Source organism: Pseudorasbora parva, chromosome 4, assembly GCF_024679245.1.
Source record: "Pseudorasbora parva isolate DD20220531a chromosome 4, ASM2467924v1, whole genome shotgun sequence".
NCBI classification, from domain to species: domain Eukaryota; kingdom Metazoa; phylum Chordata; class Actinopteri; order Cypriniformes; family Gobionidae; genus Pseudorasbora; species Pseudorasbora parva.
Window position 1 is genome coordinate 57,596,596 of NC_090175.1, and position 25,696 is coordinate 57,622,291.

The 25,696-nt window shown below is 40.5% G+C and overlaps 2 protein-coding genes across 2 annotated transcripts in view; both read right to left on the reverse strand.

Moving 5' to 3' along the window:
* Positions 1-1,127: 1,127 nt before the first annotated feature.
* LOC137073621 (cell surface A33 antigen-like) lies at positions 1,128-9,285 on the reverse strand. The gene is made up of 6 exons (XM_067442296.1): positions 9,114-9,285; positions 5,724-5,878; positions 5,424-5,634; positions 4,715-4,879; positions 4,508-4,624; positions 1,128-1,309 (listed from the first exon to the last, which is right to left on the reverse strand). The coding sequence occupies exons 1-6, from the start codon at positions 9,205-9,207 to the stop codon at positions 1,215-1,217; spliced, it is 837 nt and encodes a 278-aa protein (XP_067298397.1). The 5' UTR covers positions 9,208-9,285; the 3' UTR covers positions 1,128-1,214.
* Positions 9,286-20,774: 11,489 nt separating this feature from the next.
* jam2a (junctional adhesion molecule 2a) overlaps positions 20,775-25,696 on the reverse strand; it is a 35,391-nt gene continuing 30,469 nt past the window's right edge. Inside the window, exons 7-11 of the mRNA XM_067442295.1 lie at positions 23,897-24,004; positions 23,613-23,625; positions 23,060-23,131; positions 22,135-22,168; positions 20,775-20,823 (exon numbers count right to left, since the gene is read on the reverse strand). Of these exons, the coding sequence (XP_067298396.1) occupies positions 20,785-20,823; positions 22,135-22,168; positions 23,060-23,131; positions 23,613-23,625; positions 23,897-24,004 (266 nt within the window). The 3' untranslated portion in view covers positions 20,775-20,784. The remainder of the gene's footprint in view (positions 20,824-22,134; positions 22,169-23,059; positions 23,132-23,612; positions 23,626-23,896; positions 24,005-25,696) is intronic.

Here is a 25,696-nt window from a genome sequence, read left to right on the forward strand (position 1 = left end):
TAAGAGTTCCTTTCACTGGAACTGGAACTAAGGGTTCAAGCACAACCCCTAAAAAAAAGTTATTTTTGTTACAAGCTGAGAAAGTCTCCAGAAAGGCCTCCATTGGCATTCATCCGCCGAGTTCTTGTTTTCCGTGTCGGTCTCACTCCTCCTCTTCTGGGTCATGAACGGCGGATTCTCGCGCATGCGTCGAGTTCACGTCAATAACTTGGTGAATAAAGTCGTTATTTAGATTTTTGCGCACAATAACTATTCTCGTGGCGTTGTAAAGTGGTTGTGCAGCCGCTGTAGTGAGATGGGCTGTGTGTCGATGTGTTTAGGGCCTTTATGGGTCTTGTGAGTGGGAATGGACTGAATGCCAATGGAGGCCTATCTGAAGCCTTTCTCAGCTTTACACTAAAATATCTTCATCTGTGTTCTGAAGATGAACGAAGGTCTGACAGGTGTCCAACGACATGAAGGAGAGGAATTAATGAAAAAAAAAATATTTTTTGGGTGAACTAACCCTTTAAGCAACAGCAGAAGATCCTTCAACAGAAAAAAGCACACTTGGCACAATGCAGTCAGGCGAGTCCCATTCTCCTGGCAACGGCCAAACCCAAACTCGCCCATGGGATTGTCAGTCTGAAGCGTGATTGGCCGCTCAGAGAACACATCTCACTGCTCTAGAGTCCAGTGGCGGCTGCTTAACATGTTTGCATTTTACAAAATCCCCTCAATGGTGAGGAAAGAGTTAATTAAGTAGACTTTGAATTGAAAAAAATCTTCATGAAGGACAATCAAGAAAAATTGTAACATTATAAAGGGAATATAAAGTATGCGTAGTGATATTGATATATAGGTTATACAGTGCTTATAATGTGCATGGAAAGGTGTCGCTTTTCCGATTATATTGTTATTTAAGCAAAAGCAGAAGATCCTTCAACAGAAAAAAAAAAATCACAAGCATCTGTTATATGCAGGTCTACATATTTTATTTAACAGTAAGAGTAATAAAGTTAATGTAATAGGCAGAACACTCAACAATAGTTCAATACTGGCGTACATAAGCATCGCTGCAAAATTGAGAGTAAGAGTAAAATAATTCATAAGAGAAAAAAACTAATGAAAGAAATGTGCTATAGGCAACATTTTGAGAAGAACATTGGAAACATATTAAAATGCATAACTTTAACTACTAATAAAGCAAATGAAATGTTGTGAGCGCAGGCGTCTCAATCCTCAGATAACGGTGGAGTGTCGTCCGCTCCGCGTGCAGATCCAGTGTTCACTGCGTTTGGAGACGGCTCGCGTTTCAAGCAGACGTTAACTAGACATGCATGAAAACAAAGAAAGGGTTAATGTGAGACATTGTCCTTTTTCTACAGCAGTAATCTGATGAACAATGTGAGCTCAGGATCCTCGGCCCTAAAGACCCTTTCCCATCATCCATCATCCACGCTATTTATCACTCCTCTATTCAAATAATATTTATCACTCCACTATTCAAATAATATTTATCACTCCTCTATTCAAATAATATTTATCACTCCTCTATTCAAATAATATTTATCACTCCTCTATTCAAATAATATTTATCACTCCTCTATTCAAATAATATTTATCACTCCACTATTCAAATAATATTTATCACTCCTCTATTCAAATAATATTTATCACTCCACTATTCAAATAATATTTATCACTCCTCTATTCAAATAATATTTATCACTCCACTATTCAAATATTATTGTATAACTAATACACAGAGTACTCGCTGATAGAATAATCCCTGGCAAATTACTAATGTGATATTTAAACAAACAGGATTAACCCTAAAAATGACCAGAAAATTTTACGTTTACATTTTTTTTTAAATTCCTTCATCGGAATGGGATGACACGTGGTGACGTTTGTTGCATTAGCCGTGTGAACACACACACAAATCCTGGACATGATTCGGACATGTTAAAGGGGCCACCAAGACTAAACCATCAAGAGTGCAAAATAGCCTCATACGATCAGGGTGCCAGTCTGATCAGCTTTGGACTCGTTTGTAATGTCTATTGTTACTCTGCCCTTCTTGTTACCTTGTCATCTCATTAGATCTCACACCTGTGCTGCGTTCCAGTTGGTTTTTATCATGCCCTTCACTCGCGAACTTCCCTCCGTCTCGTTCACTCGGATGTGCGTCATTGCTTACGCTGCATGAGTGCCCACTACTGGCCGAAACTTTGCAATGGACTGAACTGGAACGCCCTAAGCCCTTGATCACTTGGAATCCCCTATGGAGTTGATATATTTATTTATTTTTTCCTTTACGAATTTGTTTAATGCAGCATTCTATATGTATATGGATGTGTTTTGGTTGTTTTAAATGTTTTTAAAAATACCATAGAGTTGTTTGTGGAGGGGTAAATTAAACGTGATATGTGGTGACGTCACAATCGCGTTGCATTGTGGTATATGAAGCTGCCTGAAGTGTACATATGAAGTAGACTCGCTCACTCGGTCAAAATCGAGGGAGCAAGGGTTTGTCCGTATAAACTTCCCTTGTCCACTTCACGAAGTGGAACGCACTTCAAAATGGCGGCGGGGATTCCCCCGAGGGGAAGTGCTTAGGGAAGTTTGCAAGTGCGTGTCTTAAAGTGGAGTGGAACGCAGCACTGTTTTAGTTTGTTTGTCACCCTTTACATTCTCCTCTTGTCTTCTGTCCTGTGCCAGATGGAATCTGCTTTGCTGAGTTACCTGGCTCTTCTCTATTGTTTTCTGAGACTGTGTTCTAGTATTTAGTAGTATTAGTCCTAGTCTAGTCTTGTTTACCTGCCTTCTTTCTGCAGTTTGTTTTTTTTTTTCCTGTTTTTGGTTTGAGCTCCCGTCTGACTAGTTCAGTTTTAGTTTGTTTTCCCCTCTCCTTTTCTTTTTGCTCCCAGCTTCGCTGTCTACACTGGCTGCCAGATCCCGACCTTCCTGATACTCCATGTCGGATCTCCCTTGCCTGTCTGCCACCAAGGATTTCAGCCTCCACTGCCAGGTCCCTTCCTCCATTCTCCAGGTTTACTCTTTCTCTCTCTCCCCCTGCCATTGTGACATTACATCACCAAGTGTTTGTCTGTGAACTCGCCTACCACATTGACTTTGGACCATACTCATTACTATCTCCATTCTCCAGTGTTGCGGTTTGGACCTGCGCTCCAATTGCTCTGAGAAAGCTTTCTCCTATGCCCCCTGTTGGGCAGACTTAGTATTTCCTGGTACCAGGCTGGCATCATCCTTGTTTCCCCTTCACTTTTTCTTGCGGTGATCCTGATTTTGTTTGCTCTTGTCCCTTAATAAACACTGTCATCCCCGCAACTGATTCCTCATCTTTTACCACCCTAACACATACGGTACCTGTTCATTTGTGTTACGTTTTATTGAATTTTGATGTTTACAAAATGTCCTCCTCTAGCTCAGGTTTGACTGGGATAAAATGAATGCAAAAATTACACTTCAAATCAAAATTAAAAAATGACTAATCGGCAATTTAAAAACAAGAATTTATGTCTAAAAGCCACTTTATGTAGAGCTATACATGCATCGAGTAGTTGTACCAGGACATTACATCAGGTTTGTTACATTTTACGTACACATTTTTACATTAACAATTTTTTTATGTAACATTAACAAAAAGTTACAAAACTTTTTGTGTGCGTGTTCTCTATTTTTAACACTGCTTTAAAGCTCCACTGTGTGATATTTCCCCCATCTAGCGGTGTAAAGGTTTATGACCATCCAGTGAATATTAGTTTCTGTTCCTCTCAATTCTGATTTCGTTTTAACTCCTACGGTGGCTGATTTAGTCCAAGATTAACACGGCTTCCAGTTCGACCTCGTCCATGAGTGCCATCGAGTGTTAAAACACGAAAGGCGAAGCTTGAATTTACGGGTATGTCCCTCTTTGGCTGCTGTACTTTCAAGATGGAGGAGCAACATGGCGGCCGGCATTCGAACCCCTCACCCGTATGTGTTTCCAACGGCATATTATAAACTTACGAGAATACTTTATTACTTGAAAGAAGTAAATATACATTAATGAGCACATGTTTTTGAAAGAACTAAGTGATTTTAGCTAAGAATAAACTAAAAAAGTTGCACAGTGTAGCTTTAATTGAAACATAATTTGTAAAGAAGCAAATGGTGTATTTCCAACGGGGAAAAATAGCTCATAAAATGAGCTGAATATATACAATATAAATATTGCATAGTATCATAAAATCCCCTCAAAATTCTAAATAATAATCAAAAATATATTACATCGGTTTTCCTAGAGCGAAGGCTCAAGGCTTCGGTCACTTTTGACCGTGAACGAGCCTCTAAACAAAGAGGACCAGAGGTTGTCTATCATGTATAATATATAAATTATTATATTCCATGTTAATGAAGCAGTGAATCATATTTGTGTATGAATTGTGCTATACTTAAATATAAAGAGAGGCCTGGTCACATTCACGTCAGTCAGGTCTTTGTGAAAAGCTGCTGTTCTTACGTGGCATGACGGCCAGGGTCAGATTACACGTTTCAGATCTGACTTCATTGGTGGACGTGCAGATGAAGAAACCGGACGTGTCTTTGGTAATACTGTAGAGCGACAAAACTCCGTTTTCTGAGGAGAGACCAACACACACTCATATGTGATGCAGGAAAGCGAGGTTTAAGCATGTATCTGAGCATCATCACAGGCGGACACACATACGGTCAGTGGCCTTGGGCGGGATCGGCCGAGAGATGTTATTGGTGTCGTAGCTCCGCCACTTGTAGGTCGGGGTCGGCGTTCCTTCCTCTGATCGGCAGGTCAGTTTGATGTCCTCATAGTATTCTGCCTCCCCTTCAATCGTACAAATGGGCGGTGATGGAGCCACTGGAACACAACAGGAACACAGAATAAAACATGTTTACAGTCTGGGACATACTGTGGTTTTGGTCTATACGGCTAATTTTGCCCTTCATGACGGCTGTGAGGAGGGTGAATATTTTTATAACTCATTCGTTTACATTATATAAAGCCTTAAAGTTCTGCATAATTAAGGGCGTGGCCACTTTGAGTGACAGGGGATAGCCGTTTTGTCTGCATGTCAAATATCTCACAGGCGTCAGCGGTTCTCTCAGATCACGTCTTTCATCATTCTCACTGTGTGATTGTCACTCGCGTGAGCGAGCACCGATTAGCCTATGAGTTCAGACATCTGTCTGCCATTTTACAAAACCGGTCGGCGAGTCAAAATCGGGGCTAAAATCATGCAGTGTGAACTCTGCATCAGTTGAAGACATTTGATCTCTGATCCTCCACTCAGACACTGAGAAGAAAAATAATTCTGTCGTGACATTTCATCAAATAAGCGGCTAAGCGTCTTCAGATTATGACATGAACTCCATAGTGTTCAGCAGATCTCTGAGTGTCTTACCCAAGACTATGAGACTGGCCATATCAGACACAGCGTCCTCGCCATTATTCAAAACCTCAACTGTGCACAGATAACCTCGCGTGTCTTCACTATCGACTCTCTGGAGCTGCAGGTCGGCTCTTCCACTCGGGATATCGTGAACTAGCGTCACCCTGTCTTCATCTCTGCTCCACACTTTAACTTCAGTGGGATCGGAGTAAGTGAGGATGATCTGTGAAAAAACAACAGTACAACATGAACACACACCAACATGAGCTCTAGTATCAGTGATGTTAGAGGAAACTGATGGTCGTTCATTACCGCTGGATCTCCCGGCACGTCTGGAGTCGCTGCCCATATAACTCGGACATTATCTCTTGTCTTTGGGGGAGTAAATCTGCAGGGTATCGTCACAGTATCACCTCTGGGGATCCTATACTCATTCTGTGGGATATCGACAGTCAAGGGCGAAGACTCTGTGAAACACACACACACACACACACACACACACACACACACTTCATCAACTACAGTGAACTTGCAATTTATTTATTTATTGTTTACAATCGCTGGGACACATTTCTCAATACTCGTGTGACTTTTTCAAATCTCTTCACAGAGTGATCGCAACATCAGTCTATGTGAGCTAAACTCTGGATCATTTATTGGCATCTGCTGGCAGAATCCTTGATCTCATGCAGAGTCTAATGCTCTGGTTGTCACAGCAGTTATTAATAGTTTTGAAATATTAATACAAATATCCATGAGATTCTTTACTCTTGTGGTAATTGAACAATTTATTATTTTACTTTTTGTTACTTTTTTTCGATAAGTATAACGTCTTACTGCAAAATGAAGAGATTAATATTCAGACTTTTGCATATTATGGAACCTGGATGTGGGAAATAATCACATTTATATCCAAAAGATTTGAGTTTTAGCAACATAGGGCAGATGCTACAGAACAGAGTTAGCTCACTAGCTGTATAAGATTGTGTGCTACGCTAATATATCACCTCAGGCATTACTGGCTTATGCTTTAAAATCCATTATATTGTACATTTACAGTTTATTGATGTTCTGTGTTTTTACACTTCTATCATTTTTAAAGATTTCATATTATTATATTAGGGTCACTAAAATCCAGGGTTGCCAACTCTCACGCATCTGGCGTGATTCTCACGCTTTCAGGCTCTGTCTCACGCTCTCACTCCGCCCAACTCAATCTCACGCCAAATTGCCAAACCTGCTTTTGATATTAAACAAAGCTATAAGCTTTAATTTTTTTAAATGTGTTTTAATGAAATTCAAACAATAAATAGCGTTTTGGCGCTAATGTGGCATAATGTTAAAGCCAGAGGCGTTGAAAAGCGGAGTTGCATGCTCTCGTCTCCCTGTGGCGAGCGCTGGTCACGTGGCCCATGAGCGCTCAATACTTCTAGCGCTGTGCCAATGAATTTAAATGGCTTAAGCAGATACACAACAGTTTCACCATATAGATATTTGCTGCAAGTTTTGGTAAACAGTACAGCATAGTGTTAGTGTTTATTGATTATTAAGTCAGCCATATTTACAGGATCGTTTTATTATGGAGAGTGATAGAGATTCAACATTGTTAACATTAATGTTATTCTTGTATTTAGCCCTCAGGTATTCCTTACTAATAGGTCACACTCATACTCATTAAATTATATTTATTGAATATTTTGAGGAGGTCTTTTGGTACTAAATACTATTTGTGCAACAATTATTTTCAATAAATGACCACTTAAAATATTTTTCTTCTAATATTTGTATTTCTTCTAAAATGTATATTACAATTAGTGTAGTAATTAATATTAAAATGGAGAATTCCAATTCAAAGAGGCAAATTAGAGTCATTTTGTGGCTAAAAAATATTAATGTTTATTTGTAATGCCAGGTGCCTTATGGCTCTTTAATAAATATACATGTATCTAATCTAGTTGCTCAAAAATATATTGCAGTCTTTGCATTCTAATAAATATTTAGATATGATGATCAAACACTAGATTTCTTTAAATGTGAAATTTCAAAACTTAAATAACTTGCATCCTAATCTTTTTAATGAATAATGATACTTATATAAGCAGTCACAAGTGAATATTAAGGAATGGCACATATAATTTGACCCAAGAAATCTTTAAACTAGTGCCAAAACAAACATATTATTATGTACAGTATATATACTAGATATAAACTGTTACTGAATCAAGATCAAAAGCATTAGCATTTTCAAAACATGCTCGTCTGACCAAATATTGATGAGGCTCTTCCTCGTTGCTCCACGTTTGCCCTCTAACGTTAAAGTTACTCATTTTGGATACACCGATCTTTCCGCGTCATCAAATCAGCTGACTATGCGTCGCATCTTGTGACATCCCGTCCTGTTTTTGGTTCGTTTACATGCCTTTGGTCCGTGTTGCGTTCATATATCAATCGAACCGCACCAGAGTTCGTTTGGAAGCGGACCGAGACCCATCTTTTCAGCGCTCTCGGTCCGCTGGTTTGGTGCGCACCAGGGTTCGGATGGCAGCGTTCACATATGTTCAAATGAACCGCACTAACCGAGCAATCGCACCAGGGTTCGTTTTAATCCAACCAAACATGACAAGTGTGAACGCACCCTTAATCTTACATTAAAAAAAACCCTCTTTCCTCCTCTATCTCTCCTTTCTTCTTCCCTTTTCTGGTTTTTGCTACTCTGAGTAGTGTACAAATCTTGGTATTTAGGGCACTTTTTGTGTTTCATTGCCTCTTCTTGACGGATCGCTTCCTGTTCTCCTCAGTTGTAAGTCGCTTTGGATAAAAGCATCTGCTAAATTCATAAATGTAAAATGTCTCAATGTAGATTTTGCTGAGCTTAATACGTTTACCTTTATTTATGCCGTTCTGAATCGCTTTTGATGGAAGCCATTTTTTATGTTACTTGTTTAGTTTTTTTAAATAATTTTAAATCTCATAATTATCAATTTTTGTTTTCTTGCCAAAATGTTGATTTTTTTTCATAATTATGACTTTTTATAACATGTTTGTTATCTATATCATAATTATGAATTAGCATGTCACTTATAAGTGTGGCTTTTAATGTCATAATGTGTAATTATGACTTTTGATGTAACAATCGAGTTGTCATATTTAGACTTTTTGTCCTATAATTATCCTTTTTATGTCATATTTAAGTTTTTAATGTAACAATTATGAATTAGCATGTCACTTATTAACTCATAATTGTGGCTTTTTATGTCATAATGTCAACTTTTTTCATATTTATGTTTTTTATTATCATAGTAGCCTACATTTTTGCATAATTATGACTTTTTATGGATCACGTTTTATGTCATTGTTTATGTCGAAAGACTTTTGATAAATTGAATTGTCCTAATATTTTGACTTTTTAACCCATAATGTCGACTGTTTGTCATATTTATGTTTTTAATCTCATAATTATGACTCAGTTTCAGTATAATTTTTGTCATATTTTAACTTTTCATCTCATTATCACTTTGTCATATTTATGTTTTTTTGTAAAAATGACGATTTTATTTCATAATTATGACTTTTTATGTATAACTTTTGATGTCATGTTTGTTTTTCATGTCATAATGACTAATTGCTTTTAATTTAATAAAAATGATGATTTTAATAATCTAGAGATTCCGGAGTTTGAGCAGGTTCTGTGCAGCCACTCACCAGTGCACGTCGATAAGAGCACGAGCGCGACGGAGAGTCTGAGCCGGACCGATCGGGTTCCGGTGGAGCCGTCCATCATCCCGGAGCTCTTCATTCAGCGCTGATCATCTGAACAGATCACGTGCTCCTAATCGATATCAGAACTCGAGCTGCTGGAGAGAGAGAGAGTGTGTGTGTGTTTACATCAGCACACTCACTGACTGACTGACACACACACTCATACAAGCGAAAAATGCGCTTAAAAGTGAAAGTAACAGCGCCAATAACACACTCTCTCTCTCACGCACCAGAGCTGGACAGTAACTAAGCTCATTTACTTGAGTTCTGTACTTAAGGACACTTTTTTCTGTAATCTTCTGACTTTAACTTCACTCCATCTGAAAGACAAATATCGTCCTCTTTACTCCACTACATTTCTATCAAGGTCCTCGAAGTGGAAAGTCGTTTCTGTCGCAGCTTTGAAAGTCAGTGGATGATTTTTTTCTTCTTTAAAAGGTGTTTGGGTTTTTGCAGAAAGCCTTTCAGGAATCACTCTTGTAGAGTCTCGTGAAGTTCAATGATTTCACAGCATTTATTAAACACTGATTTATAGTTTAGAGCAAAATGGAAGAAGACGGATGTCCAAATGCTCATTTAGTGGAGTATTGACATAAACAAAGTTGATTCTGTCTTCAGTGAAGGTGAACAGTGTGAGAATATCAGATGTGTATCAGTGTATTGGATCCGTGCATTCGGCCTTAAAGTGACAGCAGCTTTGTAACTTTTCTACAAGTATTTAAATGAGTTTAAGTTAGTCGTCTGCTAGTGTGTCAGATGGAGCGTCACTGACTGGCTTAAACCATGATGGCATAATGTGCATTTATACAACTATAATACAATAATGCGGCGACATAAAGAAAGAAATTTACTTCTAATCCTTAAAGGTGGGATAAGTGCTATCTGGTAACCGTTGTTGTCATTTCAAATCACCAAAACAAACACGCCCCTACCCCCAAAAAGGGTCTCGGCCTATATATTAAAAGCTCCGCCCCACACATACGTAGCCCAGGAGACGACTACAGCAGAATCTGTGTTACTAATCCAGGTCGAATATTAAATTAAAAAGTCCTCCCTTCATCATAAAAACACAAACCGTTCTCATGATCAACTCGATAGAACACGAGCCGACAGTCCAGCTAACGACATATTACAATTATGACCAGATTAGAGTTATAGCGATCACAAAACACAAACCGTTCTCATGAACAACTCGATAAAGTTAGTAAGCTATACAAGCTCGATAGTCCAGCTAACGACATATATTACAATTATGACCGGATGGGTAATATAGATGTAAAGAGGAAACAAACATACCGGTATATTAGGAGTATAGTATCTTACCTGTCGAACACATTTTGTGAGCTGACGCTTGAAACCTTGAAACACTGAGGGGATTTAGATGATCATACGGTGTGGAAATGAACGGGTCTTTATCATCGCTGAAGTGAGTCACAATACGATCACAAATGGACAAACAAGCGAACATGACACACGAGCATATTCAAGCAAAAGCAGCAGTTAGTTAGTGGCAAAAATTAGTGTTGGGATAGTGGCAGGGCTAAGTTTCAGAGGTACGTTGGTAGCAGGGGTTAGATTATGGAAGGGGTTAGTTAGTGACAGGGATTAGTTAGTGACAGTGATTAGTTAGTGACAGGGATTAGTTAGTGGCAGAGTTTAGTTAGTGGCAGAGTTTAGTTAGTGGCAGAGGTTAGTTAGTGACAGGGATTAGTTAGTGGCAGGGGTTAGATAGTGGCAGGGGTTAGTTAGTGACAGGGGTTAGATAGTGGCAGAATTTAGTTAGTGCCAGGGGTTAGTTGGTGGCAGAGTTTAGTTAGTGGCAGAGGTTAGTTAGTGACAGGGATTAGATAGTGGCAGGGATTAGATAGTGGCAGGGGTTAGATAGTGGCAGGGGTTAGTTAGTGACAGGGGTTAGATAGTGGCAGAATTTAGTTAGTGCCAGGGGTTAGTTAGTGGCAGAGTTTAGTTAGTGGCAGGGGTTAGTTAGTGACAGGGATTAGATAGTGACAGTGATTAGTTAGTGACAGGGATTAGATAGTGGCAGAGTTTAGTTAGTGACAGGGATTAGTTAGTGACAGTGATTAGTTAGTGACAGGGATTAGTTAGTGGCAGAGTTTAGTTAGTAGCAGAGTTTAGTAAGTGGCAGAGTTTAGTTAGTGGCAGAGGTTAGTTAGTGACAGGGATTAGTTAGTGGCAGGGGTTAGATAGTGGCAGGGGTTAGTTAGTGACAGGGGTTAGATAGTGGCAGAATTTAGTTAGTGCCAGGGGTTAGTTGGTGACAGGGATTAGTTAGTGGCAGAGTTTAGTTAGTGGCAGAGGTTAGTTAGTGACAGGGATTAGATAGTGGCAGGGGTTAGATAGTGGCAGGGGTTAGTTAGTGACAGGGGTTAGTTAGTGACAGGGGTTAGATAGTGGCAGAATTTAGTTAGTGCCAGGGGTTAGTTAGTGACAGGGATTAGTTAGTGGCAGAGTTTAGTTAGTGGCAGAGGTTAGTTAGTGACAGGGATTAGATAGTGGCAGGGGTTAGATAGTGGCAGGGGTTAGTTAGTGACAGGGGTTAGTTAGTGACAGGGGTTAGATAGTGGCAGAATTTAGTTAGTGCCAGGGGTTAGTTAGTGGCAGAGTTTAGTTAGTGACAGGGGTTAGTTAGTGACAGGGATTAGATAGTGACAGGGATTAGATAGTGACAGGGATTAGATAGTGGCAGGGGTTAGTTAGTGACAGGGGTTAGTTAGTGGCAGAGTTTAGTTAGTGGCAGAGGTTAGTTAGTGACAGGGATTAGATAGTGGCAGGGGTTAGATAGTGGCAGGGGTTAGTTAGTGACAGGGGTTAGATAGTGGCAGAATTTAGTTAGTGCCAGGGGTTAGTTAGTGGCAGAGTTTAGTTAGTGGCAGGGGTTAGTTAGTGACAAGGATTAGATAGTGACAGGGATTAGATAGTGGCAGGGGTTAGTTAGTGACAGAGGTTAGTTAGTGACAGGGATTAGATAGTGACAGGGATTAGATAGTGGCAGGGGTTAGTTAGTGACAGAGGTTAGTTAGTGACAGGGGTTAGTTCGTGGCAGGGATTAGATAGTGGCAGGGGTTAGCTAGTGGCAGGGGTTAGTTAGTGGTTAGTTAGTGGCTTTTATATAGATCATTTTACAGCCCACGTGATCAAAGAGTTGCGCGTGGAGTTTGGCAACGGAAGTGGTGTTGTTCCCTAGTGGTTCTAACGTGTTTGCAACTCAGAAAGTTTATCAAAACGGTTTCCCGGCGTCAAAATGTCTGGCTGTTGCGTTTTGGGTTGCACTAATCGCTATTCCACACCAATGGTCTTAAGTTTTATAGGATTCCGACAGGATCACGGCCGTTTCAGAAGAACCGGCGGTACCTGCAGGCGAATAATGCATTGATTGGAATGTGGACATAAATGCTCGCATAAATGAGCTACCCCCACCCCCAGATTATCATATCAATAATCACAGTACTTATCAACTTCATTTGTAATGATTTTATTATAGTTTAATTGCAAAATAACCATCTGAGAAATGTATGCAAGCAGCATAGTTGCTATTAAAGTACTATAGCATTACAAAATTAACCTTTAAACAGAAGTGTGTCAACACATACGAATCAATAACATAAAATGTAAGGAAAGGGATAAATGTATGTCTGTGTGAAGAATAAAAATAAATGTATAAAATTGTATTGGACATTCTGTCCATGCCCACAGACAGCGTATTCATAAGCATCCAGTGATTTATATGCTTGTCCCGGGTGTACACGCTCGGTTTCTCAACTAAATACGTATATATCCGACCACCTGGCCATCTGCTAACGTCTTCTATCCACTCCACTATAGTACACGGATCTGGTAGCCGAATACCATTTGATAAAGTCAACTTTTTAAAATAACTTTCTCGGTTTGTGTTGCTCAATCCGCTCATGTAGCTTGACATGCTGCTGATTCTCGCCACAGTTTGTTGCCAAAATGCGCGCGCATACGTTGCTACGTCATCATTGTATACAAACAGTAAAAGGGTCTATATATACTGTATGTATGCCACTTTAGCATAGCGATCACTTGAATATACATCTACGAGTTATCGAGCTAAAAACCTGGCTGTCATGAATGAGCGCGTCTGCTGCTGATGGCTGATTGGCTGAAAGTGCGTGCTCGTCCGCTGGAACCCGCCCAATCTGGCAACACTGTGTGTGATTTTTGCTTTGAGTCATGTGCAGGCGCAATGGATCACGTAGTAACCAATAGGGTGTTGGAATGGTATATGTTTACACTTCTCATCCAACCACAATCAAATTCAAATTGTCAGGATGACGCGATTTATCTGCATAGTTTTTTTTAACAAGATAAAATGAAAGAGGAGTAACGAGGCTTTTTTTAAAAAGTAAGGAGTAGAAAGTACAGATAATTGCCTGAAAATGTAAGGAGTAGAAGTAAAAAGTAGGCAGAAAAATAATTACTCCAGTAAAGTATAGATACCCAAAATTTCTACTTAAGTAAGGTAACGAAGTATTTGTACTTCGCTACTTGTAACCTCTGAGTATATGTTACGAATCTTTCCCGAAATTCCTCTTCATCACCGTATAACTGGTGTTATTGGGAAAACATGTATCAATGCTACCCGTTTTCTTTGCCTTATAAATATAACTAGCTCATTACCAAATCAAACAAAAATACATTTTAAACTTTACCAGTATCGGTATTCTAGCTTGATAGTGAGTACTAAAAGACAATCTTATTTGTTTATATTCATACTGATAAAGTTAGATTTTTTTATTACATGTGATTCTGACATGATGTCACTACATGCACACCTCTCCTCTGAGGTAAATAATGCGTCTTCCAGCTGATTGGTCGGTGAGGCGCGTTCATGTGTTTTGGGGGCGTGGATTTAGAAAGAGCCCAGAAGGGAGAAGAGAGGTCTACAGTGTTGAGAGGTCTACAGACACTCAAATTTACTTTTGAGAAATACTAATATAATTTCTTTTTCAGAGTACTTACATTTTAATTATGTATTGATATATAAAGAAAGTTTAAGCAAGCTTTGAAACTAAAGTTTTTTAACCAGTTCCTACCTACCCTACCTTTAAACTGTTTTTCTTTGCCGAAGCTTTTTGTTTAATAAGCTAATAAAATATTTAAACTCAAATCAATTTTCATGTCTAATTATTTACTTGTGTGGTGGACGTGGTTGGTCCGGATCACCCTGTCAGGGTTTGTTTTGCAACAACAACCGTCTGGATGTCCATTATGCCTAATCCCAAATCGTGCAGTGTGAACTCTGCATCAGTTGAAGACATTTGATCTCTGATCCTCCACTCAGACACTGAGAAGAAAAATAATTCTGTCGTGTGACATTTCATCAAATAAGGGCTAAGCGTCTTCAGATTATGACATGAACTCCATAGTGTTCAGCAGATCTCTGAGTGTCTTACCCAAGACTACGAGACTGGCCGTATCAGAAACAATGTCACTATTCAAAACCTCAACTGTGCACTCATAAACTCGCGTGTCTTCGATAGGGACTCTCTGGAGCTGTAGGTCGGCTCTTCCACTCGGGATATTGTGAACTACCGTCACCCTGCCTTTATATTTGCTCTGCACTTTAATTGCAGTGGGACTGAAGTAAGTGAGGATGCGAATCTGTAAAAAAAACAACAACAGTACAACATGAAAACACACCAACATGAGCTCTAGTATTAGTGATGTTAGAGGAAACTGATGGTCGTTCATTACCACTGAATCTCCCGGCACATCTGGAGTCGCTGCCCACATGACTTGGACATTATCTCTTGTCTTTGGGGGTGTAAATCTGCAGGGTATCGTCACATTATCACCTCTGGAGATCTTATACACATTCTGTGGGATATCGACAGTCAAGGCTGAAGACGCTGTGAAACACACACACACACACACACACACTTCATCAACTACAGTGAACTTTCAATTTATTTATCTATTGTTTACAATCGCTGGGACACATTTCTCAATACTCGTGTGACTTTTTTCAAATCTCTTCACACAGTGATCGCAACATCAGTCTATAAGACTGAAAAAACTATATAGGCCGAAATGTCTGAATGAGGAACAAGGACTCTCTGAGAAAATAAAGGAAATTAGCATCTGAACTGTCCCTCACACACCACTGGAGACACAACTCTCACCTCACTATCAGCTAATCTACATCTTTCCCTGTTGACCCCTTTCCCCCAATTCCTTCCCTCGCTCATGCTGAGATCACTGAAAATACACACACAATGTCAATCCACACAAAACAGTATTATTTGTGTTTGATATCATTTGAAATGTCTCAGTGCGACTGGTACAAAGATCTCATCCCCACAGAAGTTAACCAAAAGATAATCAATGTTTTAAGGGTTTAGAGATATCTTGTCTTAGTTTGGTGGGTGTGGCTTTCAGCCATTTGGCCTTTACATCAATACAAGTCTTGATCAATGCAAATTCCCATTGTGCACTCGTGTTTCCATTTGAAAGAGTTTGTACATTTGTTTCTGGGTATTTAAGGGAATGTTGCAAAGAGCTCAGGGTTCGACACTTTAAACAGGTCAGCCCGTAATGCTGGATGTCTCAAGATAGTCAGGTATATATTTCATTCTGTACTTCAGAGTATTTGATGTTATATATGGATTACCTTTGAATTGATGATGTAAATGTCTTTATACATTTACCTGACTGTTAATAAATTGTTACACTTTGATTGATTCTGACTTGCTCCGGAATTATTCAGGTTACGAACGGACATAATTTCAACAAAGGGTTAAACGGAATAATTAAATGTGTACTTAAACTATTAAATATAAATGACCAAATAACCAATTGGCATTCTAAACCTAAATTCTAAATTATGATTAAATGGAGTCAGATAATGAGAAATTTGAATAAAATCCCTTTCCCCCGCTGAAAAGACGAGCGCGCAGCGACCTTCACCCGCCGATCGTTAGCCTCCGTTGGGACGATTTGGGCGGCTTTGCAAGTCTATGTGAGCTAAACTCTGGATCATTTATCATCGCTTTGGTACAATATCTACAGCTTTCAAAACACACAAATACATTTCTCACAATGAATACACAATCAGCAAAACAAAACTCTTTGGTCCAGAGATGACCGAAGGTCTCACGGGTTTGGAACATTTCTGTGTGAACTAACCCTTTAAGTCTAATCTCAGTCATCTCACTTGTACCACAATAGTTTAATCAGCAGTGAGGAGTCGGCAGTAACTTTTTAAAACCATAATCACAAGAGACATCTTGCACACGGTGAAGCGACATGAAGAATGATAGCAGAATCTGCACACACGTTAGGGGCAGTGAGTAGTGAACACACACACACACACACAAACAAACATACACACATATGTGACCATAAACCACATATGCCTGAACATTCACACACACTTTCACTTTTTTTTAAAGTGCTCTCTCTCTCTCTCTCTCTCTCTCTCTCTCTCTCTCTCTCTCTCTCTCTCTCTCTCTCTCTCTCTCTCTCTCTCTCTCTCTCTCTCTCTCTCTCTCTCTCTCTCTCTCACACACACACACACACACACACACACACACACACACACACACACACACACCATTTCCAAGCTGAAACATTTTTACTGCTTAATAACAAATATGTGTTATCGAAGACTTGGAAAACCTGTTGTTCACAGTAACTCAGTTTCAGGGTGTTATCAATCGTCTTATAGTCGGCCATCTTTGTGGAGAGCAACTATTCTAATGCTCAAATCTTCAGAGAGTTGTTGTTGAACACCACAGATATTAGAGATACTAGACGACACTCGCGGCAGATTAGATTTGCTTTGACCGCGACTCTGGAAGACTTGAGTTAAGCTTTTCTCTGAGAAAAAGAACAAAGAACGGCACTGAAGTCATAGAGACAGAGAACAGCAATGGAGTCCGTTAGCGCATTTGAATGACGAAGCATGTTTTGTGAGAACGCTAGTTTTACGTTTGGGTGGTTTTACAATAATCAAACTGACACCTATAGTGGTCAGCTAAACAAATGTATTTAAACACACACCATAGATCGCATGCTCCATTGATAAATTAACTAACGTTATACACGATCGTGTCGTTTACTGATGTTTACTCACGCGACGATAGCCGACAGCACAGACATCTGAAGCAGTTTAACTCACCGGCTGCTTCCAAAGCAGGACCGAACCTTTATCGCTGGGACCGCTCCGTCAAAAACACACTTCTTTGGTATGATTTGGTGAAGTCCTGACAGCAGTGACCGTGGAGATCCACTTTGCGACGCGACTGAAGCGATGTTGTGAAGCTTCCCGTCATTTCTGCGTTCAAATCGGTTCAAATGCAGCGCTGCCTTCCCAGAATGCTGTGCTGAAGCGTTGAAGTCGCTCGACGTCACCCATAGGAATAAAGTGGAGCGCGGCGCGACAGAAGTGTTCACGGACGACTGGATCTGCAGCTGAGAGTGTGTATGGGCGTGCGTTTCCTCTCTCGCTCTAGTCACGCGCGCGCGCGCACCCTACCGGGAGAAGAGCCCGTACGGCCCATACAAGGACCTTCCGCTCTATTAACGTCAAGCCGACCCATACTCGAAAAAAACTCTCCGAAACTTGTGAGAAACCGGAAGGAGTATTTTTGACACAGAAATCCTCCATCAAACGTCCAACATTAGTTTTTGAATCTTTGTCTATGTTTAGGATGGGAATCCAAGTCTTCAACAGTGGAAAGCTCAGTGTGCATGAGACAGCATTTCACCGCCCCCCCCCCCCCCCCCCCTCAACTGAATATATATCAACTAAATACGTATATATCCGACCGCCTGGCCATCTGCTAACGTCTTCTCTCCACTCCACTATAGTACACGGATCTGGTAGCCGAATACCATTTGATAAAGTCAACTTTTTAAAATAACTTTCTCGGTTTGTGTTGCTTAATCCGCTCACGTAGCTTGACATGCTGCGCTGAGATGAGCGTGTCGCAAATCAACGAAATTTCACGGCACAATATAGGTATAACCAATATAACGTTGTCAATACACTTTGTAGATGAGGTTAAACACTGTGTTCTCTTGGTTAAAAGTAAATGCTGCAATATGCATCACAGGAAATGTCCTCGCTCTGAGAGAAACGTTTTAGCTTGTTTAAACGCGCAGAGCATATATAAATATCGCTATAAATCACTACATTATAAAATACAAATGGTAAATTCGATTAAACGCTTACTTTAGGTAAGTTATTGTCATTTTCCCTCGTCTGCTCCGCACCGAGACAAAGATAATCTCTGAGGAAAGTTTGGGCAAGCACGCCCACACACACATCTATAGACACCATCCTAAAAAAACTAACTTTTTACTGATATATGTAATATATAGTATACTGTAAATGAGATAAAACACTTACATCTCTGTGTTTGCCCTCCTCATTTATTGCTCAGCATCAAAGGTGAAAGAAAATGGCGCATAAATGTATTAGGCTACATCAGTTCTTGATTTTTTTAACTCCCACCAGATGCCACTAATCTACCTCCAAAAAAATATATTTTAAATGCCTTTAAACATGGAATACTGCTTTAATCTAAACATAATTTTAAAAATATGTTAGAAAAAAGAACTTGTGTATTATTTTCAATGGGGAAATATACCTCGTAAATGTTCTTATAAATATTGCATGTTATCATAAAATCTCCTCAAAATGACCTTTAAATAAACAGAGCCCCTCAGTACCCGTCACATTCACGTTTGTGTGGACTCATTTAACAATATTTCATTTGAATTGTGTTTTATTAACATTGTTCTCTGTAGTCAAAAACATTACAATCTTTCCACTTTATTTAATAGTGAAGGTTCCTCTTCAAGCATGATGAACACAGGATTGATATTACCCTGAGCCATAAATTACACGCCTGATATTTATGCGACCAGTCCATCATCAGTTACATGTGTATAGTGTAGTAATAGCACTGAACTTGTGCTTACCTTTACTGACAGGAGCTACAGGAGGGTAGGAAACAGACTGTTAATTGTGTTTAATCATTTCTGATTAATTTGTAGTTTTTCCAGTGTATTATCATCATGCCATCTTATACACTTTATCGCCAAAAGTGTTGTGACCATTCATGCGCATGAACTTTAATGCCATCCCATTGTTAATCCTGTGGGTTTAATATGGAGTCGGCCCACCCTCCCTAACAGCTCCAGCTCTTCTGGGAAGGCTTTCCTCAAGGTTTAGGAGTGTGTTTATGGGGATTTTTGCCCATTCTTCTAGAAGCTCATTTGTGAGGTCAGGCACTGATGTTGGACGAGAAGGGGCCATCCCCAAAACTGATCCCACAAAGTTGGAAGCATGAAATTGTCCAAAATGTCTTGAAGCATTAAGAGTTCCTTTCACTGGAATTAAGAGGCCAAGCCCAATCCCTTAAAAACAACCCCACCCCATAATCCCCCCTCCACCAAACTTTACACTCGGCACAATACAGTCAGGCAAGTCCCGTTCTCCTGGCGACCTCCAAACCCAGACTCGTCCATGGGATTGTCAGACTGAAGCGTGATTGGTCGCTCAGAGAACACGTCTCACTGCTCTAGAGTCCAGTGGCGGCTGCTTTACTCCACTGCATCCCACGCTTTGCATTGCTCTTGGTGATGTAAGGCTTGGATGAGCTGCTCGGCCATGGAAACCCATTCCATGAAGCTCTCTCCGCTGTTCTTGAGCTCATCTGAAGGCCACAGAAGTCTAGAGGTCTGGAGCTGTTGAATCTGAAAGGGTTAATTAGGTAGACTTTGGATAGAAAATTATGAGAATATTAAAAATATAAATGGTTTATATGTGTTTGGAACGACATGAGCGTGAATAAACTGCATTTTTGAACAAACTTTTATGCTTAACTCAAATGTTAATTCAACTTGATTTTTAAAAAGTATCAACCTAAATGTTAAACTCATTAAAAAATGCTGTAGAATATCTTAACTAATAACTAATTGTGTGTTCATGTTAAGTAATGCTCTGGAAAAGATTAAGACACACTTAATAATGATTTCTCAATTTTAAGTAGTCTCTTATTTTTTTCCCAGAGCTGTATATGCAAACACTTTTGATTTGTTTTAAAACGTCAGTAAGTGGGAAAATAACCATTAATTGTTATTTCACGTAAGCTAAAACATTAATATTGGTCAATTAAATTTACTGTCGATTTAAAAAAATCTTTGATACTTTGTATTTCAGCATTTCTCATGTCATGATGAATGAATAAATGTGTCTGTGAAATAAATAAATGCTCCAATTCAGACAAAAATGTATATCTTTATTTAAAAAAAACAAGAATACAGATAAAATATACAACAATTCACCCCATCGCATGATCCTCACACACATTAGATAAAGACAGGATTGGGTTGAAATGAAAGGCACGGCGTGTCACACACCATCAGTCACTGAGTCTCGGCTGGTTAAAGGCTGCGGTTAAACGCTTCATCGGTCTGAGGATCTGCAACGGCACAATCGGCCAGAAGGAGGCGCACTAGTCCAACACATGAGACCAGAGAGAGAGAGAGAGAGAGAGAGAGAGAGAGAGAGAGAGAGAGAGAGAGAGAGAGAGAGAGATCCTCAATCCTCCAATCCTCATCACAGCATGAACGACTGAGTGTGTTTGAAATCCTGAGGCTGGAGAAACACAAATCATTCATAAGTTGTTGTTTTTCAATAATTGTATTTTATTTTTTTACAATAGAGGATCAGTAAAATCCTGTGAAATTATGATTTACTCATTTTGCTTTTATAAGATTCCCAAGTGTATTAATGTATCAATTCATAAAAGATTTAATTAGAGAAACTAATATTTTGTAAAATGTTCATTAATATAAATTGCCATAATTGAAAAAAACTGCATGTGTATATACAATATATAGTTATTATCATTCATTTTTATTATATTATTAACATTATTATAAATTGTTATACACACCAACCAAACCTAACATTATGACATAATACTATGTTGGTCCCCCTGAATGGACACTAAGATGTTAGCAGCAGATTCTTATAGTCCTGTTAGTTGTGAGGACTTGTTTGTTCGGCTCATCCCACAGATGCTCGATTGGATTGAGATCTGGGGAATCTGGAGGCCGAGTCGACGCCTCAAACTGGTCGTTGTGCTCCTCAAACCATTCCTGAAGCATTTGTGCTTTGTGTCAGGAGCATTATCCTGCTGGAAGAGCCACAGCCACCAGAATACCGTTTCCATCAAAGGCTGAACATGGTCTCAGCAATGCTTAGGTAGGTGGAGCGTGTCAAAGTAACATCCACATGGATGGAGGACCCAAGGTTTCCCAGCAGAACATTGGCCAAAGCATCACACTGCCTCCGCCGGCTCGCCTTCTTCCCATAGTGCATCCTGGGGCCATGTGTTCCCCAGGTAAGCCACACACACACGGCCATCCACGTGATGTAGAAGAACACGTAATTCCTCAGACCAGGCCACCTTCTTCCATCGCTCCGTGGTCCAGTTCTGATGCTCACGTGCCACTGTTGGTGCTTTCGGCGGGGTCAGGGGTCAGAGGTCACCCTGACTGGTCCATACGCCTCAAACTGAGCTGCTCTGTGTATTCTGACAGCTTTCTATCAGAACCAGCATTAACTTCTGGAGCAGTTTGAGCTCCAGTAGCTCGTCTGTTTGATCGGACCCCACGGGCCAGCCTTCTATAATATATGCCTAATATATCCCACCCACTAACAGGAGCCGTGATGAAGAGATCATCAGTGTTATTCACTTCACCTGTCAGTGGTCATAATGTTATGCCTGATCGGTGTATATAGTTGATCTTAATGTCATAGTAAATGTTGAGATTGCTAAAATGAATAAATGCTTTAGAAGTATTGTTTATTGTTATTTCATGTAAACCACTGTAATTACTAATGATAACTGTAATAAGGGTCAGTAGAGTCACAGAGACTCGATATGAGAATCTCACTCACTTCCTTTGGAGGGTGACTGTATCCTGAGTGCTGACTGAAACACAGCAGGAAACACACGGTTAAACACTGAAACACACACACAAACTATCTGTCTTACACACACTCGCTTTCTCTCTGTCTCTCTCTCTCTCACACACACACACACACACACACAATTTCTCTTACACACACAAACTCTCTCTCTCACACACGCACACAATTTCTCTTACACACACACGCTTTCTCTCTGATAAACACACCCACGGTCCTGTGAGAGTTTGCCTCTGGCGGTCGGACTCACGTGTGTTCGGTTCTGTTGAGGTTCTGGCTGCTTATTTGCGCCGCACACACACACACACACCTTTGCTCTCTCTCTCTCTCTCTCTCTCTCTCTCTCTCTCGCTCTCACACACTTGCTCTCTCTCTCACACACACACACACACACACACACACACACACACACACACACACACACACACACACACACACACGCTCTCTCTCACACACACACACCTTTGCTCTCTCTCTCTCTCTCTCTCTCACACACACACACACACACACACCTTTGCTCTCTCTCTCACACACACACACTCGCTCTCTCACACACACACCTTTGCCCTCTCTCTCTCACACACTCGCTCGCTCTCTCACACACACACACACACACACTCGCGCTCTCTCTCTCTCTCACACAAACACACACACACACACACACGCTCTCTCTCACACACACACACGCTCTCTCTCACACACACACACACACGCTCTCTCACACACACACACACACACACACACACACTCGCTCTCTATTACACACACACACTCGCTCTCTCTCACACACACACACACTCGCTCCCTCTCTCACACACACACACACTCGCTCCCTCTCTCACACACACAGGCGTCTGCGGTCCTGTGTGAGCTTGTCTCTGGCGGTCGGACTCACGTGTGTTCGGTTCTGTTGAGGTTCTGGCTGCTTATGTGCGCCGCACCGTGACACTGCGGGATCCAGAACGACCTGCAATAACGCACCGCTGAGGTCAAAGGTCAAGCGTTACAGCCGGTGCTGGTCAAACACGCCGTGCGCCATGCAGCATTATGGGAAACTTGCTTATGTTTGAGACGCGAAGTGATCAAGCAATCACATGCAGAGACGAGATTCAGAACACGAAGACAAACTCGAACACCACGAAAACGGTTTCTGGATCAACCATGACGATTAGTTTACAAACACACGCTCACACACACACACACACACACGTGCTCACATGATCACACATCCATTTATACTCACACGCACACACGATCACACACCCATTCATACACATGCGCTCACACACACGATCACACACCCATTCATACACATGCGCTCACACACACGATCACACACCCATTCATACACATGCGCTCACACACACGATCACACACCCATTTATACTCACACATGCTCTCACATACACACACAGTCTGTTAGTTAAGGATGCATCTAGTCGTCTCACCTCCCTCTGTGTCCTGTGAATGTTGGTATTAACGGTTCAGCCGCATCCGTGGCAGAAATAAAAAATATTAAAATGAGAATTAGAATGTTGCCTTGGAAACCGACTGGACTAAGTTTAGGTTAGTACTAAACTACACTATCTGTATTAAGACTAATGACTATGGAATAAAAATGACAAAAGGACATATAATTACTAAAACCAATTTAAAATGAAAACTAAAAGCATAAAAACAAAAGTATATATACGGAAAATATGCTGCGCTGTATGTGAAGTGCTGGACTCACGGCTGAAGTATCCGTGGCGACGGGCGTAACAGACTCCGACCGAGCAGATCAACAGCAGCAGACACAGCAGGAGAACGCCGGAGACCACAGCCGCCACATTCAGATCATCTGATGGAGAGAGGATTAGAATTAAATATACCTTTATAACAATTTGCTCTTGATGTTCACAATTACTACAGAACACAATACCTCATTAACACACAAGTTTTTAACAAACTTTGGTACAGTCCACCTACTCTACTCTTACCCTACCCCACTCTCTTACTCTACCCTACCCATACTCTACCCTACTCTTACTCTTACTCTACCCTACTCTACCCTATTCTACCCTATTCTACTTTACTCTACCCTACCCATACTCTACCCTAGTCTACCCTATTCTACCCTATTCTACCCTATTCTACTTTACTCTACCCTACCCTACCATTACTCTACTCTTACTCTACCCTACTCTACCCTATTCTACCCTACCCTACCATTACGCTACTCTTACTCTACCCTACTCTACCCTACCCCACTCTACCCTACTTTACTCTACCCTACCCTACCATTACTCTACTCTTACCCTACTCTTACCCTACTCTTACCCTACTCTTACCCTACTCTTACCCTACTCTTACCCTACTCTTACCCTACCCTACCCTACCCTACCCTACTTTACTCTACCCTACCATTACTCTACTCTTACTCTACCCTATTCTACTCTTACTCTACCCTACCCTACCATTACTCTACTCTTACTCTACCCTATTCTACTCTTACTCTACCCTACCCTACCCTACTCTTACTCTACTTTACTCTACCCTACTCTACCCTATTCTACTTTACTCTACCCTACTCTACCCTACCCTACTCTTACTCTACTTTATTCTACCATACTCTACTTTACTCTACCCTACCCTACCATTACTCTACTCTTACTCTACCCTATTCTACTTTACTCTACCCTACCCTACCCTACTCTTACTCTACTTTACTCTACCCTACTCTACCCTATTCTACTTTACTCTACCCTACTCTACCCTACCCTACTCTTACTCTACTTTATTCTACCATACTCTACTTTACTCTACCCTACCCTACCATTACTCTACTCTTACTCTACCCTATTCTACTTTACTCTACCCTACCCTACCATTACTCTACTCTTACTCTACCCTATTCTACTCTTACTCTACCCTACCCTACCCTACTCTTACTCTACTTTACTCTACCCTACTCTACCCTATTCTACTTTACTCTACCCTACTCTACCCTACCCTACTCTTACTCTACTTTATTCTACCATACTCTACTTTACTCTACCCTACCCTATTCTACTCTAACCCTACCCTACCATTACTCTACACTTACTCTACCCATACCCTACTCTTACTCTACCCCACTCTACTCTTACTCTACCCTACTCTACCCTATCTCTACCCATACCCTACCATTACTCTACTCTTACTCTACCCTACCCTACTCTTACTCTACTTTATTCTACCATACTCTACTTTACTCTACCCTACCCTACCATTACTCTACTCTTACTCTACCCTATTCTACTTTACTCTACCCTACCCTACCATTACTCTACTCTTACTCTACCCTATTCTACTCTTACTCTACCCTACCCTACCCTACTCTTACTCTACTTTACTCTACCCTACTCTACCCTATTCTACTTTACTCTACCCTACTCTACTCTACCCTACCCTACTCTTACTCTACTTTATTCTACCATACTCTACTTTACTCTACCCTACCCTATTCTACTCTAACCCTACCCTACCATTACTCTACACTTACTCTACCCAT

Excerpts from the sequence above, each read along its gene's own strand:
- LOC137073621 (XM_067442296.1), bottom strand. The coding sequence starts at position 9,207 with ATGAAGAGCTCCGGGATGATGGACGGCTCCACCGGAACCCGATCGGTC. Across the intron at positions 5,879-9,113 it reads GCTCTTATCGACGTGCACTG|AGTCTTCGCCCTTGACTGTC; the intron begins GTGAGTGGCTGC and ends TGTGTTTCACAG. Across the intron at positions 1,310-4,507 it reads GACCCTGGCCGTCATGCCAC|TTAACGTCTGCTTGAAACGC; the intron begins GTAAGAACAGCA and ends ATGCATGTCTAG.